General features: G+C 41.0%; 1 protein-coding gene across 19 annotated transcripts in view; it reads right to left on the bottom strand.

Moving 5' to 3' along the window:
* The window catches only part of LOC117887252 (canalicular multispecific organic anion transporter 2-like), a 255,099-nt gene that overhangs the window by 39,579 nt on the left and 200,645 nt on the right, over window positions 1-14,875 (bottom strand). For all 19 annotated transcript variants that reach the window (XM_034789635.1, XM_034789622.1, XM_034789620.1 and 16 more), the window contains 6 exons: window positions 11,002-11,178; window positions 8,232-8,357; window positions 6,854-6,991; window positions 4,897-5,022; window positions 3,725-3,786; window positions 2,105-2,236 (listed from right to left, as the gene is read on the bottom strand). In XM_034789635.1, coding sequence (XP_034645526.1) covers window positions 2,105-2,236; window positions 3,725-3,786; window positions 4,897-5,022; window positions 6,854-6,991; window positions 8,232-8,357; window positions 11,002-11,178 — 761 coding nt within the window. The remainder of the gene's footprint in view (window positions 1-2,104; window positions 2,237-3,724; window positions 3,787-4,896; window positions 5,023-6,853; window positions 6,992-8,231; window positions 8,358-11,001; window positions 11,179-14,875) is intronic.

The following is a 14,875-nucleotide window of genomic DNA, read 5'->3' as shown; positions in this document are numbered from 1 at the left end:
GGGCTTTTTGACTTTTTCCAATGACCGGGTAGTTTTTTTTTTGGAGCTAGCTGAGGACTCCACTGGCCTGAAATTTGAACAGTCCACAGATTCTCAAAGTGATACCCGTGACAAAGAGTGCAGAGGCAGAAATGTGTTCACATACATCATTCCTTGAACAAAATCGTGGAAATTCTGAGCTGTTCACAGACCATCTGTGAACAGAAAATAAAGGCTAAATCAGACAAATAAATTATTTGCTGAAAATAGTTCACCGGGTTTCACAGTTCATTCTCTTGCTCAGTATCTGCCAGGTTAGATTTGCTCAGTTTGCAAGCAACACACTTTGTTTTGGGGGGGCGGGAGGGGGTGGGAAGGGGTGGCTACCAGCACTGTAAAGAATCAAAACACAATGAACTTTTTGACGAAACCCCAGGCACGGTTTCAGAATGGAAGTTCTGCTGGGCCCTCGACATCTCTGTAAACTGTCTGCCCTCATTACACAAATCTCATGAGGCGAAGTTGGATTTATGTCCGTGCACCAAGAGACCAGATCCCACACAATACACGTTACACCCTTCCATAAAAATAGACAAGTTATTAAAAGAACCGAAGAGCCAGTGGTGTTAGTACTGGAAGCTCTTCAGATCTTACCTGCAAAGCAAAAACTCCCCCATCACATTTAACTCTGCCAAAAATACTATTGTGAGAGAGTGGCTAACCAATAATGGGGGCTTTCCAACTTGGCATGATTGCATGGAGCAGGGAAACAGAGGAAAACCTCTGAACAGAGAAGAAATAGCTCCACAATTAGAGGAAATGGAAATGAAGGACCCAATTATTGACGTTTCCAGGTATAAGCACATCCTCAGTGAGATCTATTTATTTAGAAGTGCTTTTGACACCGGTCAGTGGGTGAGAGAGAGACAGTCACAACAAATAATTGTCCTTTTAGATCAGATTAGGACAGAACGTGAGATTGAAAGGACATCTCGTCTAGTGTGAGAACTACATGCAAAGGCCAAGCCTGATGCTGGCTACCCTTGAAGAAACGGGAATTCTGCCTCTAACTTCGCTGGGAGCAGGGTTTCATAAGCAATGTTGGTCATTTTTAAAAAACTTTTTATTACTAGTTGGAAGTGAGAAGCTGAACTAAGCATCTCGTCCCTTATTCCTCACCCCAGGAGCTTATTCAAAGGCTGAAGGTGGTGTGAGATGTGAAAGCCTCACGCGCGTGTGTGGGGGAGGGGATTCCTTTTGTTTCTTAAGATGTACATAAAGTCTACTCTGAAAATTGACTCAGAATGAAATCATCAGGCTCCAGATCTATTGTGTCTCAGAGATTCCAGATGAAGTCTGCTCAGTTTCGAGTAAGGAGATCTTCCCCCACCCAAATTGCCACCCTTGCTTGGTCCTTTTGGCTCCCACACCACCAGCAGTGGAGATTCTGCACTTATAACTTAATTAGCAATTCTACAGGTGATGTCTGAGCCAGAGAAGACCCCAGCTCACTTTCTCATAAGCGTGTTGGTTCTGCAGTGTTAACAGGAGTAAAAGTGTATTAAAAGCAAGCACACATGACTTAATACTCCTGGAAAAACAGATTGGTTGAGTTAATAGGTGGCCATTTTACATAGGTCTTGTCTACACTACAAAATTAAGTCAATCCAAGTTAGATTGTAATTACCACGGTGGTTCACGTCCACACGTGCACCATCTGTCGGTGGTGCATGTCCTCACCAGGAGAGCTTCCACCAACTTAACTGTATGGGGCATTGTGGGACACTGGCAGCTGAAGCCTCCCCCAACCTGGGCCAACAGCCCTAGCTGTCAGCCCCGGGGCAGAGAGGCTCCAGCTGTGAGCCCATGAGTGGCTAACAGTCAACAGGCAATGTAAATAACGCAGTGTCTACACAGACACTGAGTCACCCTAACTACATTGACCTAAGTGCTGCGCCTCTCGCGGAGGTGAAGTTATTAGGTCTGTGTAGTGGGCAACTTACATCGGCAGGAGCAACGTTATAGTGTAGACCAGGCCTTTGTCCCTTTTCAGAGCAGGACTCATTTTTAACGTACAGACAATTTAGAGACCAATCTCGGTTTGCTAAAATGTGGAAGCACTTACTGTTTCCATTCGTCTTTTTGTTTATCCCACTCTTTATGCAGTTGTTGTACAATTATACTGGAGGTATCATCTTTATTCAGTGACCATAAGTCTTTATCTTCCAGAGGCCTCTTATAACCAAGAATTGCCATGCTGTATGAATATAAAAATAATAGTTCCAGATCCATTTGGCTGATAAAATTAAAGGCATCTATTAACATTAGAAACTCCAGTACCACTTAGCTAACAAAAGAAGAGGGATCTCTCTCTAAACCAAGAGTGATAATCAGATCCTAAAGCAAAAATGAGTTACAAATGCAGGGAATGAAGGTCAAGTAGTTTAGGTTCCACGTTTAGGTTTAGTAAACAATATTTTTAAAACCTAATACATTATAGAAATATTGTCATGATTTTTAAAAAACAAGGAAATTAAAACAATTTAAATAACAATAAAGAAACCATCTCCAGAAGTGTTTGAGTTGAATTGTACTACTGCATGAGAATGGTGAAGTGTTAGGATGTTAAAATAACTAAACTAGTTGAGAGTCACTGTCTGAGCTGAATGAAGTATAAAAATCAAGAGACCATAAACAACCAAAGGAAAATGGGATTTTCCCCCCATATAACTGAAAATTATTATTTTTCAATGGCATATTTAGGGTGAAGTTGTCATAGCTGCCTAGGGGATATGGACAGCTAATGCCCATTAATTTCTAATAGGAATTGAGCATTCAAATCCCTTAGAAACTTTGCAAATATGACACACTTTATTAAAAATGGTCTTACTGGGTTTACACACAGGACAATAAGAGAACATTGCTAATGCCAGTGTAACTATTATCACTGAAGCTGAAGCAAAAATCCCAGATGCCATCACCCTCAAAGAAAGTTTGAGTCCGGATGTGAACTTTGCAGTTGGCACATCTCTCTATCAGGGATGGACCAAAACTTTGGATCTGAATCCTGATCTGAACTTTGCACCTTGAACTCATGTTTAACACCAACAATTCTATTGTTGAAAGTTGTCATGCTACATAGAGGACTCGATTTTCTTTCCTTATTGTACAGAAAACCCCTTTACAAACACAGTACATGAAAACTTCCACAGGAAATTAAAGACATCCCCCCAGAGGTTGCAATATTATCCCTGTTGTGCAACGTGTTCTTATGACTCACCAACTCTCTTGCCGTATGTTAGCACTCCAGTGCATAGTAAGCAAATTGTATATACTGTTTATTAGGCCTCTCTTCAGTTTCACCTCTACAGTTCTGAAAGGTATTATGAATCTTGTGGGCACTTTATGGACAGATTTTTAAATCTCTTTCACTGCTACCACTGGTGTCCTGGCACCTCTCAGGGGAAACATCACACAAGACTGAACAGGAAGCGAGTAACTTTATCCAGTAGATACTACAAGGGAATTTTTTGGCTGTCAGAAGTAGGGTGACCAGATAGCAAGTGTGAAAAATCAGGACGGGAGTGGGGGGTAATTGGCACCTATATAAGAAAAAGCCCCAAATATCTGGACTGTCCCTATAAAATCGGGACATCTGGTCACCCTAGTCAGAAGTCCTGTATTTTTGTCAACAAAAATGGAGGTTATCCTTGGGGTTATAAAAGCCTTAGAAGGACATGCTCACCGTGTAAACCACCAAAATGTCATCTTTGAAAGAAAGCCTGAATTTAACTCCGGACATGGATTCTACAAGAAAGTTAAATAAAAAAAATAATTAAGAAGTTTAAAATAACATTGCTTCAAAAAGGACAAAACACATTTTAATCGTTTTTGGACTATCATAGAGAGTAACTTATGCACTATGTCCTAATAATGACATAAAATTGATTTCTTTCATTCTCCATTTCATACAGGACTCCTTTCATTCCTTAACAACCACATCTCATACTGCTTTTTACACTTGTACAAAATGAAATGTCATTCTTTGCTTTCAGAAATGTTCGTTTCAGAAATTAATTCTATAATTCAGCATTCTCTCCCAGCTTGGTTCAAACATAAATCCAATTATGAAAACTGCTTAAAAAGATAGAGAAGCAATTTAACCTCTAGACAGGACTATTGTCTTATCTTAAGGTTATTCCTTATCCATCCTAAAGTCCTGTAGGAAGGGCTCATTTATTAATAAATTAAAACCCTAATGGTTTCACATATCATTAAGAGGACATCCATCAAACTGAAGTTCATCTCTCCAGAGATAATCCTTGGAACAATTAATATCACATTTTAATTCTCATAAATATATTTGCTGCTGCATAACAATTTAATAAATGAGGTGTGGTAATCTCAGTATTTCTAATAGTGAGCTCTATCTTCAGCCACCAACTGCTCTGAGCTGGATTTGAACCAGAGATCTAGTGGCGAAAGGCTCCATGTATCATTACCAATCTCCTAAACCAGTGTTTCTCAACTGGGGGATCATGACGTGTTGAAAATTTTATTATAATATAAAGCAAAGAAAATCTTGCTCCCCTATTCTCTGAACACAATTCCCCTTCAAGGGCAAGCATTCTCTGTCAACCTCTTGAAACACACACATGAACCAATTACACAGGATTGTTACTGTTACTACGGATGCATTTTTAATCTTAGTACATATAATGGGGGGGAGAGGAAAAGGAGAGGGCAAATTATGAAAATTTTTGACTTCACGTAATGGGTTGCCAACCTAAAAGGTTGAGACACACTGCCCTAGTCACCTGAACACTCCTCCCGGTAGAGACTAATTACCGATATCTCCCTTACATGTCACCTAAGACATTCTATAAAATACAGTCAGAGGAATATAGCAATACTTACAGGATCTGAATTAATAGGGGAGAAAAATGGAGGGTTTTCTTTAAAACACGAAAGGATCAGCTCAATGAGTATCAGTGCAAAGTAGCTGAAAAATGTGGTAAATCTGAACCTGTCTTTTATTTGGCCCTAGAAAGAGAAAAAACAGTAAAGGGTTGTTTTCATTAGACTCAATACTTGTAGAACCTACTAATTTATTGAGCTTCTTTCTAGCAGTGCATTTTCTCCCCTAGGGCTCTATCCTGCAAACACCTTACTATGCGGAATAATGCTTATAAATGTGGGTCCCTATTCATTAAAGCATCTAAATATGTGCTTAAAGTTAAGCATGTGCTTAAGTCTCATTGACTTCAGTGGGACTTAAAATATGTGCTTAAATGCCTTTCCTGAACACGGATACTTTTCTGAATCAGGACTAAGTGAAATCTTTTTCAGAGATCCTGGTGATGATATGTGCAGGATCATGCCTTTAATCTACAATCATAGGAAATGTCAGATCAAAAGAGGAATCCATTTAGGCCAGTATCCTGTCTCTGACAGGGGCCAGTACCAAATGCCTTCAGAGGAAGGGACAAGAAACCTTGTAATAGACAATTACTGTACACTCTTCCCTTAGGGGACATTTTTTTCCAACTCCTATCATTTAGTGGTTGACTTACTCTGCATAGCAGAACTGGATAATCCCTTATACGGTTTTTGTTTATATCCTGACTAATGTAATTGTGCACACTCTCATTAACCATATAAAATCTCTAATCCTTACAGTCAGACAGGGGGCGTTTCTGGCCGTTGGTGGTTGCAAAGACAATAGAAGAAATGTTGCCTATGGCTTTGGTTTAAGAGTCCGGGTCTGTAGGCCATCCAACCTCTTGATTTAGATTAACTGCAGAATTAGCCATTGATAAAGCCTCTTCCCCTAGGAAAAAGCTTTCGGTGCTGCATCATGATGTAATTCAATAGTTTTACTTATTTATATTAGCGAGATGGAATTTTGATTCTGTTTGCGTTTTAGCCTCCCGGTTACACTGCGAGGGTGAGAGGGGCCATAACACAAAAATTCATTATTACTGTACTTGTTAAATTTACACCAGTTAATTCACAAGGGCATCCCACTCTGGCACGTACTATTTTCTAAACGAATATTACACAGGCTATCATTTATAGTTCAATTCAAACTCCATGTTTTGCACAGCCCAGGATATCAAGATCTCGCCTACAGAAATGATGATAAATAAATAATCATTTAAATCACCAAATAGTGCAGAACTCCCATTGATTTTTAATGGGACCCGGATTTTATGCTTAGTGTTCTTAACATGCTGCTTTTCTCTCCAGGCCTTCAATTATCTAATCACTGAATCCATGGGACTTATTCAATAGCCAAATGGAAATTTGCTCTGATCAGGGATATGGCAGTCCCTCTCTCATTGTGGCGGAACTGGCTATGTTTTTAAACATGGATCACATCAGCACAGGTTTCTTTCCGCTCCCTTTAACTTTCTGATCTTTGCTTACAAAGAGTGAAAATCCTGTTCCCATCACATCAAGAGTTGACCGTGCAGCCCATAGAGTTATATGGTGCAGCCAAGCCGTATGATCCAAGCAGGGGTACTGGATATTAAGACATATTGTCTCTACTATCACTGTTCCTTATTTAAAAGGCTGCAATCTGCTCTACTGTATGTGAAACTCGTGCAGCCCTCAGATTCCTGCCAGGTGTCCAACGCATCCTTTGATTGAGCATAGTCTGGGCATTCCCTTGGCATGCAATGATAGGACTCAAAAATTCCCTTTACATTACAGACAGATTGACTCTGATCTTTGGAGCCAAACTTCCCCTTTGTTTGGTAAAGTTCAGGTTCAGATATGAACTCTAAACTGGGTGACTCATTCCCATCTATCCTTCAAAGACATGGTAATGCTATACTAGCTGTCCCCTACATAAGCACAGTACGTATACCTGAGCTGTTGCAGCAATGATCTTGGACCGGAAAGGACCCACGGCACAGAGAACAGACAAAAACCAGAATATTATGAGCACTCCTGAGGACTGAATCCCTCGCAGCCTCTCATACTGAACGAGTACTGTGGCTAACACCTGTGAAAAGTAAACACAGGAACACATAAATACATGCCCGACAATGCTTTCCGCGTTCATGCTTTCACTGGGTGCCCATCATAACCCCCCACCCCACTAAAATTACAAGTTTACAAACATGGTTTCTTGTGCACTTAAGGTTTAGTCGTGCTCCCATGGAAGTCAATCACAAACTTTCACTCGCCTAATGAAAGCAGGACAGGGCCCTTGTGAAAAAATTTCTCTCCCTGTTTTCATGGACTCGGATTCAGAAATTTGTTTTTTTCTTTTAACTGAAATTTCTCTTGTTTGTGCCAAATTAACATTAAGGGTGAACGTATTTTTAAACGTTGTTGGTTCTTCACCAAAAAGTTCACTTCTTCCATCTAGATAGGTGAAATTATAACCTGTCTAGGAATGTTTTCATCCCACATAAGGAAGTAAAAGCTCAATGGATAAGGATTAGCATTTCATCTTCCCGTCCACAGTTCAAAGCCAGTTTGAGTTCTTAAATAAAATGCTTTTGGTTTCTGTCCAATAAAGACCCAACAACAATATAAATCAGAGGCACAGTTTGACAGAGGGTAGAATAATGCACAAACAGGGCTGCAACACATTGCTTTGCTCAGGAGAGGTTAGAACAAACCAAACATAAAAGACAAGTCACTTTCTCTACACAGCAATCACAAGTAAGGTAGCATGGAGAATTTTACATTAGGAAATAAATGATGTAGAACAAACCCTTCCATTAAACTGACATTATTAATAATCTCTTCAATGGAGACTGTTTGCACTGGAGGCTTTTTTCAGTAAGCAACGTTTTTCATACATAAACTCAAAAAATATTAATAATTCATGTAGCAACTTTTTTTTTTTAAATAGAGAGAACATTTAATGGCAGTGGAAGGTGTTGGATTGACAATCCTCCCAAAGTTCTGTTTGACCACCAGAGAGACATAACATGATGGAGCTAGCAATTCTGCTTCACCCCACAGCACCCTGCGATCCTGCCCCAACCAATAAGAGCATCAATTCAAGTGTTGGGAAGGTAGCTCAGTTTCCATGGCCCATCTACTCCTCAACCTCTCTGCTGAGGCTGTCAACATTGGACCAGTTCAAGTGGTTTTGGTGACCAGTAGAAACCTGTGGTTTAGAGGAGACTGCACAGAAAGGTTTTTCTACCCCATTAGTTCACAAAGGGTTACCTCATATCTGCGAAAGCTACTCCCATTAAGAGCCACTGATAGAAATGCATACTAACCATTGTGATGCCAACAATTAGGGGAGTGACAAAATAGACAGGGGGTGGGGTTCTGCTTTGTAGGAGTTCGTGGAAGGAGAAGAATAGGTCTGCCCAGCACACACACCATAGCAGAACACCTAAAATCTAAAAGAAGAATAAGTGTTAAACGGGGAAGGCATCTGATCAATTCATCTCCAGGTGCAGATCTGCAGAGTAGTTAGATTTTGATCAACGAGAAGCTGATTTAAAATAAAACAGTGCCATTACTTCACCCAGGTGAACAAAACCATGAGCTATGTCAAGGGAGCATAAGTTCTTATGTACGCTGATTTATACCAATTGGGAATCTGGTCTCATACTTTTTGGGGGGAGGGTGTGAATGTGATATGGACACAGACATACATATCTGCCTATTTGCACTATATTAATCAGTTGTAATTGGAAATCCAGTGGTACAAATTTGAGAGAGAAAGAGATGGGACTAGTGACAAGTGCTCTGGACTGGGAGCTATGAGTTTTACTCCTGGACTGACCCGTATTCTGTTGTGGTCTTGCACGAGCTATTGACCCTTTTCACATTGTTTTCTCCTTGGTAAGATGCGGATAACAATGACACTGAACCACCTCACAGGGATGTAATGGGGCCTATATATTGTTTGTGAAGTTCCTGAAATAGAGAAGCTCTCTATATAAATGCTAAACATTATTAGGCATTTATAGCTGCTTGGAAAATCCCTGATTCTGTTTTACACATATAGGGTGAAATTTACTCCTGAGCGGAGGCCCAGCACAAGAGCTATGTACCACTTAAACCCTCAAAATAGGTCTTAAGTGAGGATTAAGTGGTCTCGTGCTGGCCCTTTGCACAGGGGTGAGTTCCAGCAAGCCCTTCTCTCAGGTCTCTGCATCTATCTCCAACCTCAAGAGCATTAACATCCTTTACATTGCTGAGGTGTGTACAAGCCTTAATCTTGTTATTTTAACCCTTTCCCCTCCTTTTGTTTACTCCCTTTACTTGGCTCATCCTATTTGCAGGTAGATTCTAAGCAGAGGAGGTTGAATTCAGGGTTGTAATCAGTGAGGCATGAAGTGATTCATCACATATCTACCTTGCGTACACAGTGGCTGGTGGTGGGGCTTAATGGATTTTACTGGTCCTCAGTGTTCAGCTCCCGATACCCTCGCAAAGCATTTCATTGTGCTCTATAAGATTAGCTAATTAATATATTTACAGTGTGCAAAGGGAGCTTTTATCGCTACCTGCCTTAGCTCTTGAGTTGGCCATTAGGTTTTCCATTGCTGTTTCAGTTTCTGAAGTTATAATCTAAAGAGGTGACGGGGTGTGTATGTGTGTGTGTGTGTGTGTATGACAATTTACCCCCGTGGGTTGTGTTCCATTCATCTAGAGCTAGGACACAGGGCAAGATGATGCAGCAATGTTGTATTCTCTAGGTTACAATTCTTGTCAGCATATATGCCTGTATCAAGAACGACCCGAAGACATCAGGGGCATAGCAAATCTGTTTGGAGTTCAACCAGCCCAACAACAAGATGAAGGCTTTGGGAGGTCCACAGATGGATTCCACGTGACATGAGTTATAGCTCCTACGTGGGAGATGGCTCGCAATGATGCATGAACTGAGAAGGTGAATGGAGAGAAAGGTGGCAGCATCTGCAGGGTAGTTCCAGTGTTACTGTTCACTAGCCGGAGGGGGTGGGAGAGATATGTCACAAACTGAAGAGGATGGAGATAATTAGAAAAATTTTAGTGAACATCTCTGTGAAGGGCAGTGTGTGAGCTTCCATAGAGAGGACACCTGAGCCAATTGTCACGGTACTAGCCTGTGACTTGAGAGACCTAGATCCAATTCTCCATTCCACCACAGACAACCCTGTGGGACCTTAGGCATGTCACAGTGAGCTGGTCTATTGGGTGGGGTAATTCGCGCTACAGGGGTGTGATTTTTAAAGTACACTAACATGTTGCACATTAATTGGTCCTTGTAGACCCTGCTAGTGTGCACTAAATATTCCCTGGTGTGCTTTAAAGCAGTATTGTTTCAAACAGTACTATGGAACCTTTACTGCGCACTAATGCCGCACATTAGTGTGCTTCAGAAATTACACCACCGTAGTGCGTATTGCCCCACCGTGTAGACAAGCCTTCAGTTTCTCTCTGTAAAATGGGGATACCGACCTCACCGCGGTGTTGTGATGATATATACATTGAAGATTATGAGGTGCTCAGATATAGGGGTCATGTAAGTGTGACTGATCAATCCATAGATAGATTGACAGATAGCTGTACTAAGGAGATCATCGTGATGGTAAGTAAATTGACACTGGAGGGCGAACTCTCACTGCACCAGCTAAGGAGCGGGAGCTCTGCTTATCCAAGCCAGAGAGAGGGGTAGCTTGTAACCTCTGGCGACAATGCCTAGGTATTTCGGGGATCTCTGTGCATATTGTTACCTACCATGAGCCCGATCCAGCTGCCCTTACGTGCACCAAGACCTCATTGAAACCAGTGAAAGTGGCATCAGCCTTATGCTTTGAGCCTGAACCCAGACTTGGCCAGGGCAGAGACTGCCCTTCATTATCAAACATTTGCAAAGCTGTATTGATTTGCTAACTTTAATCTAGAGGCAGATAAGGTCATTGATCTTCCACCTGGTACTGGGTTCCCCTTTTATGCACCATTTGCCTTGAATTTGCATGTCTTTGCTTCCACTCCCACATGTGACCTCAAGGATACGCATTTGTGCAGCGAGTTACAGAAAGATCTTACCGTCTTGAACCTGCTCAGCATGGAGAGTACGATGTATCCTCTCTTGTAGTGTTTTAGATAAAGGAGATAAAAGGGTAAGACAGCCCAGAGGTAAATGCTAGGGATCCATGCTAAGATGGTATTCTGAAAACACGGTGTTAGGTCCGGATTGTCGGTGTGCACCGAAATGTTGGGATCCTGAAGAAAAGATGCATGGACATGAATTAGTGGGGAGCCTTGCTGGCTACAATGGCTGTTGAAAGGAGCTACTTCCGGACTCTGCGAGAGGGTGTAGGGGCACTGAGCTGCTGGAGGTGCTATTCAAAAAAGATGCAAACCCAAGATCCTGACTGTGACGGATTTGGAGCTGCTCTGTAATAACTGATGAACACCGCATGTTGGCCTTGTTATTGGGGTATTTACTGTATGAATATAAGGGGTTAATACAGTAGAGGGCTGTCTAGAGAAACAGGTGGCAAGGAAAAGAATGGCGCAGGATAGCCAACCTACAAAACTGGTTTGGACCAGAAAGGGACAAAGCCCAGGAACACAAAAGAACAAAACCAATCCCCCTCCCCTGGCCTATAACAGGGTTTAAAATGGGATTCTCTCTCAAGAAAGCAGGTTTTTTGGGGAACTAGATGGAGACTCAGGGACGTGCTAGGAGCTTCTGGAGGAGCGAGGCCTACCTAGATCATTATGACAGCGTGGTAGTGCTTTCGGCTAGATACACATCCATGTAGACAGTTTGTTGTTTTAAAATCAATTTTTCTCTAAAAGTTTTGTTCCCACTGGTAAAACAAACAATACTTGTGCTTTAAGAAGGCCATCTGATCGCTGTACACCACTGGTCCCAGAATCCCAAACTCAGTCAGAACTGCTGCATAAGCACCATGGATACACAAACTGCCATAGCCCAGGGCCCCATATAAGAGTGGGAGAACTGCGGGATTGCACCTCAGCAGATGTAAACACACCAGGCCTGGCACCTGTGGGCGTGCACTCAGGGACCAGTGAAGGGACAGACATGCAGAGAACCCTGCAACTGTGACACTGATCTTTTGTGACCTTTGTCCCAATAGAAGGGCTATGAGTAATAGTTGTAAATGTTGTGTAATCCCATACAGTAAATTTCCCCAGCTAAGCCTGTCTATTACAATGACGACTTCTAGCTTTGTAACTTAGAACAAAAATTTACATATTGTATTATGCAAAACCATTACATTTACCTGTATTTGTTAGGGTTTCGTTAGTTCTATTTAAAAAAAGGTCACCGTAATCTATAGTTAGTGACATTACAGCATTTGTTAGGCTATTCTGAGTCTAGGGCACCCCAGTGTGCATTTCATGGCACTCCCAATTTGCAGCACAACTTTGAAATGACACTTTCAAGGTAAAAATCTTAAATTTGAGGGCTCATCTAACACGAACATCTGGTATTAAGGGAGATCATCAGGTTTAGACAAACTATTTGTTGAAAGTAACTTTGAGAATCTGGAAAACGGCTGCACTTATGGCCAAAATCTTGACCTTCTTACTAATCCTCCTGGAACAATAAGTAAATCCCTACTATAAACAGAACCCAATAGAATACAGATTGTGTGTAAGAAGGAAAATCTACTTCCTTGCAAACATCTTTGCTTGCTAGCTTCCTTGCTACACTTTCCATATGCAACTCCAGATGTTGAGATTCTTGTTCCCAGTTTGTACCTATTGATTTGAGAGCACCTTCCGCAAATAAAAAAGTTAAGAGGGTGAATAATTTAACTTGTCAAAACTAAGAACCAGACATTTCACTGTACTTAGTGGGAACTTGTTTTCTGTCTTATCTAAGTTAGCTGATAACAGTTACATCTTAAATGCAGTAGATAATTTTATAATCTCCCCATTAAAATCTTCTACAGCTTGATAGGTCTTAATTTTAAGTTTCCTGTAAAATCTTATCTGAAACACAGATAAATGTTATATATGTATAAACCTCTTGCTATATTTGACTCTGTGTTTTTTGGACTTCCAGCTATCAATATAATTGCAAACTTCCAATTATCCAACTTCCCTTGTAAACTGATAACTTCTCCAAATGGGCTTCCAGGCAATTTTATTTGTTTTTCTTCCAAATTAAAGAAAGAGACTCTGAAAGCAACAGATTCTGTTTACGTGAATTAAACAGCTGCAATCTGCTGATAAGGCTTAGAGTAACCATAGTAGTATATGGTTTCAGAGTGGTATCCGTGTTAGACTGTATCAGCAAAAACAACCAGGAGACCTTGTGGCACCTTAGAAACTAACAAATTTATTTGGGCATAAGCTTTCATGGGCTAAACCCCACTTCATCAGATGCATGGAGTGAAAAATACAGTAAGATATATATATATATATATATTATATATATATACACACATATATATAAAAATAAAACAGCACATGAAAAGATGGGAGTTGCCACACCATTAGGGGCTCGTTCACCTGGTCATCTACCAATGTGATATATGCCATCATGTGCCAACAATGCCCCTCTGCCATGTACATTGGCCAAATCAGACAGTCTCTACACAAAAGAATAAATGGACACAAATCAGACATCAAGAATTGTAGGATTCAAAAACCAGTAGGAGATCACTTCAATCACCCTGGACACTCAATAACAGTGGCAATTCTTCAACAAAAAAAACTTCAAAAACAGACTCCAATGAGAAACTGCAGAACTGGAATTAATTTGCAAACTGGACACCATCAAATTAGGCCTGAATAATAACCGGGAGTGGACGGGTCACTACAAAAAGTAATTTTCCCTCTGCTGATACTCACACCTTCTTGTCATCTGATGGGAATGGGCGACATCCACCTTGATTGCATTGGCCTCGTTAGCACTAGAAAAGTAATTTTCCCTCTGTTGATATTCACCTTTTCTTGTCAACTGTTGAGAACAGGCCACTTCCACCTTAATTGAATTGGCCTCATTAGCACTGACTGCCCCACACTTGGTAAGGCAACTCCCATCTTTTCATATTCTGTAATATATATACTGCTTACTGTATTTTTCACTCCATGCATCTGATGAAGTGGATTTTAGCCCACGAAAGCTTATGCTCAAATAAATTTGTTAGTCTCTAAGGTGCCACAAGGACTCCTCGTTGTTTTATTCATAGTAGTATATGGTCACACTGATGAACTGCTAGAGATTAAGCAGGGTTGTGTCAGTTTATGAGATATACAAGGTAGCCCCTTTGACAAACATAACTACAAGATCAGACAGGCAAATTTCTAGCAGGGTTGTCTGAATCCTGGTAGTCGCACAGTTTAATACTGCAGCTTTGGCAAAGATGAAACGAAGACACTGGGCTACATTCTTAACTGGTGTAAGAAGGAACATGTCCTCTGACTTCAAAGGAGTTGTACCCTTTTATGCCACGGTCAGAATCTGATCAGCTGGAGAAAAGGTTTGGTTTTAAGTATTACGCAAAGGTTGGGGGTGGGGGGGCTTAGAAGGATTTCTATTGTACCCAAACCATTCTATCCATCCCTACAAGCAACCTCTGTCATGCATAAAGGCAGTGAGGTAAGCAAAGCCGAGGGCAGTCAGACCATTATACTGTAATTCCCTACAAAACCACACAACACCACTCTCTCTCTCTTCTCCCTATGGGAAGGTTTCCTGCAGCTAAGAGGAAAGTAGCAACACTTGCACTTTAAGAGACTCATAAGCAAATCTGTTCCCTGCTCCAAGCTTCCACCCACTCAACCTAACAGGAGCATGAGACATCCTAACAAAGTGGACAGTCACAAACCTCCTTCATAGCAGGAACTTGTCTCTCAACATTTATTTAGTCAGGATCCTTGTTTCCCATTTGAATTGCTAAACAACTGTCATCTACTTTGTACTTTGTTTTTGTCT

The sequence above is a fragment of the Trachemys scripta genome, chromosome 14 (genome assembly GCF_013100865.1).
Source record: "Trachemys scripta elegans isolate TJP31775 chromosome 14, CAS_Tse_1.0, whole genome shotgun sequence".
Lineage (NCBI taxonomy): Eukaryota > Metazoa > Chordata > Testudines > Emydidae > Trachemys > Trachemys scripta.
This window is presented reverse-complemented; position numbering and strand designations above follow the sequence as displayed.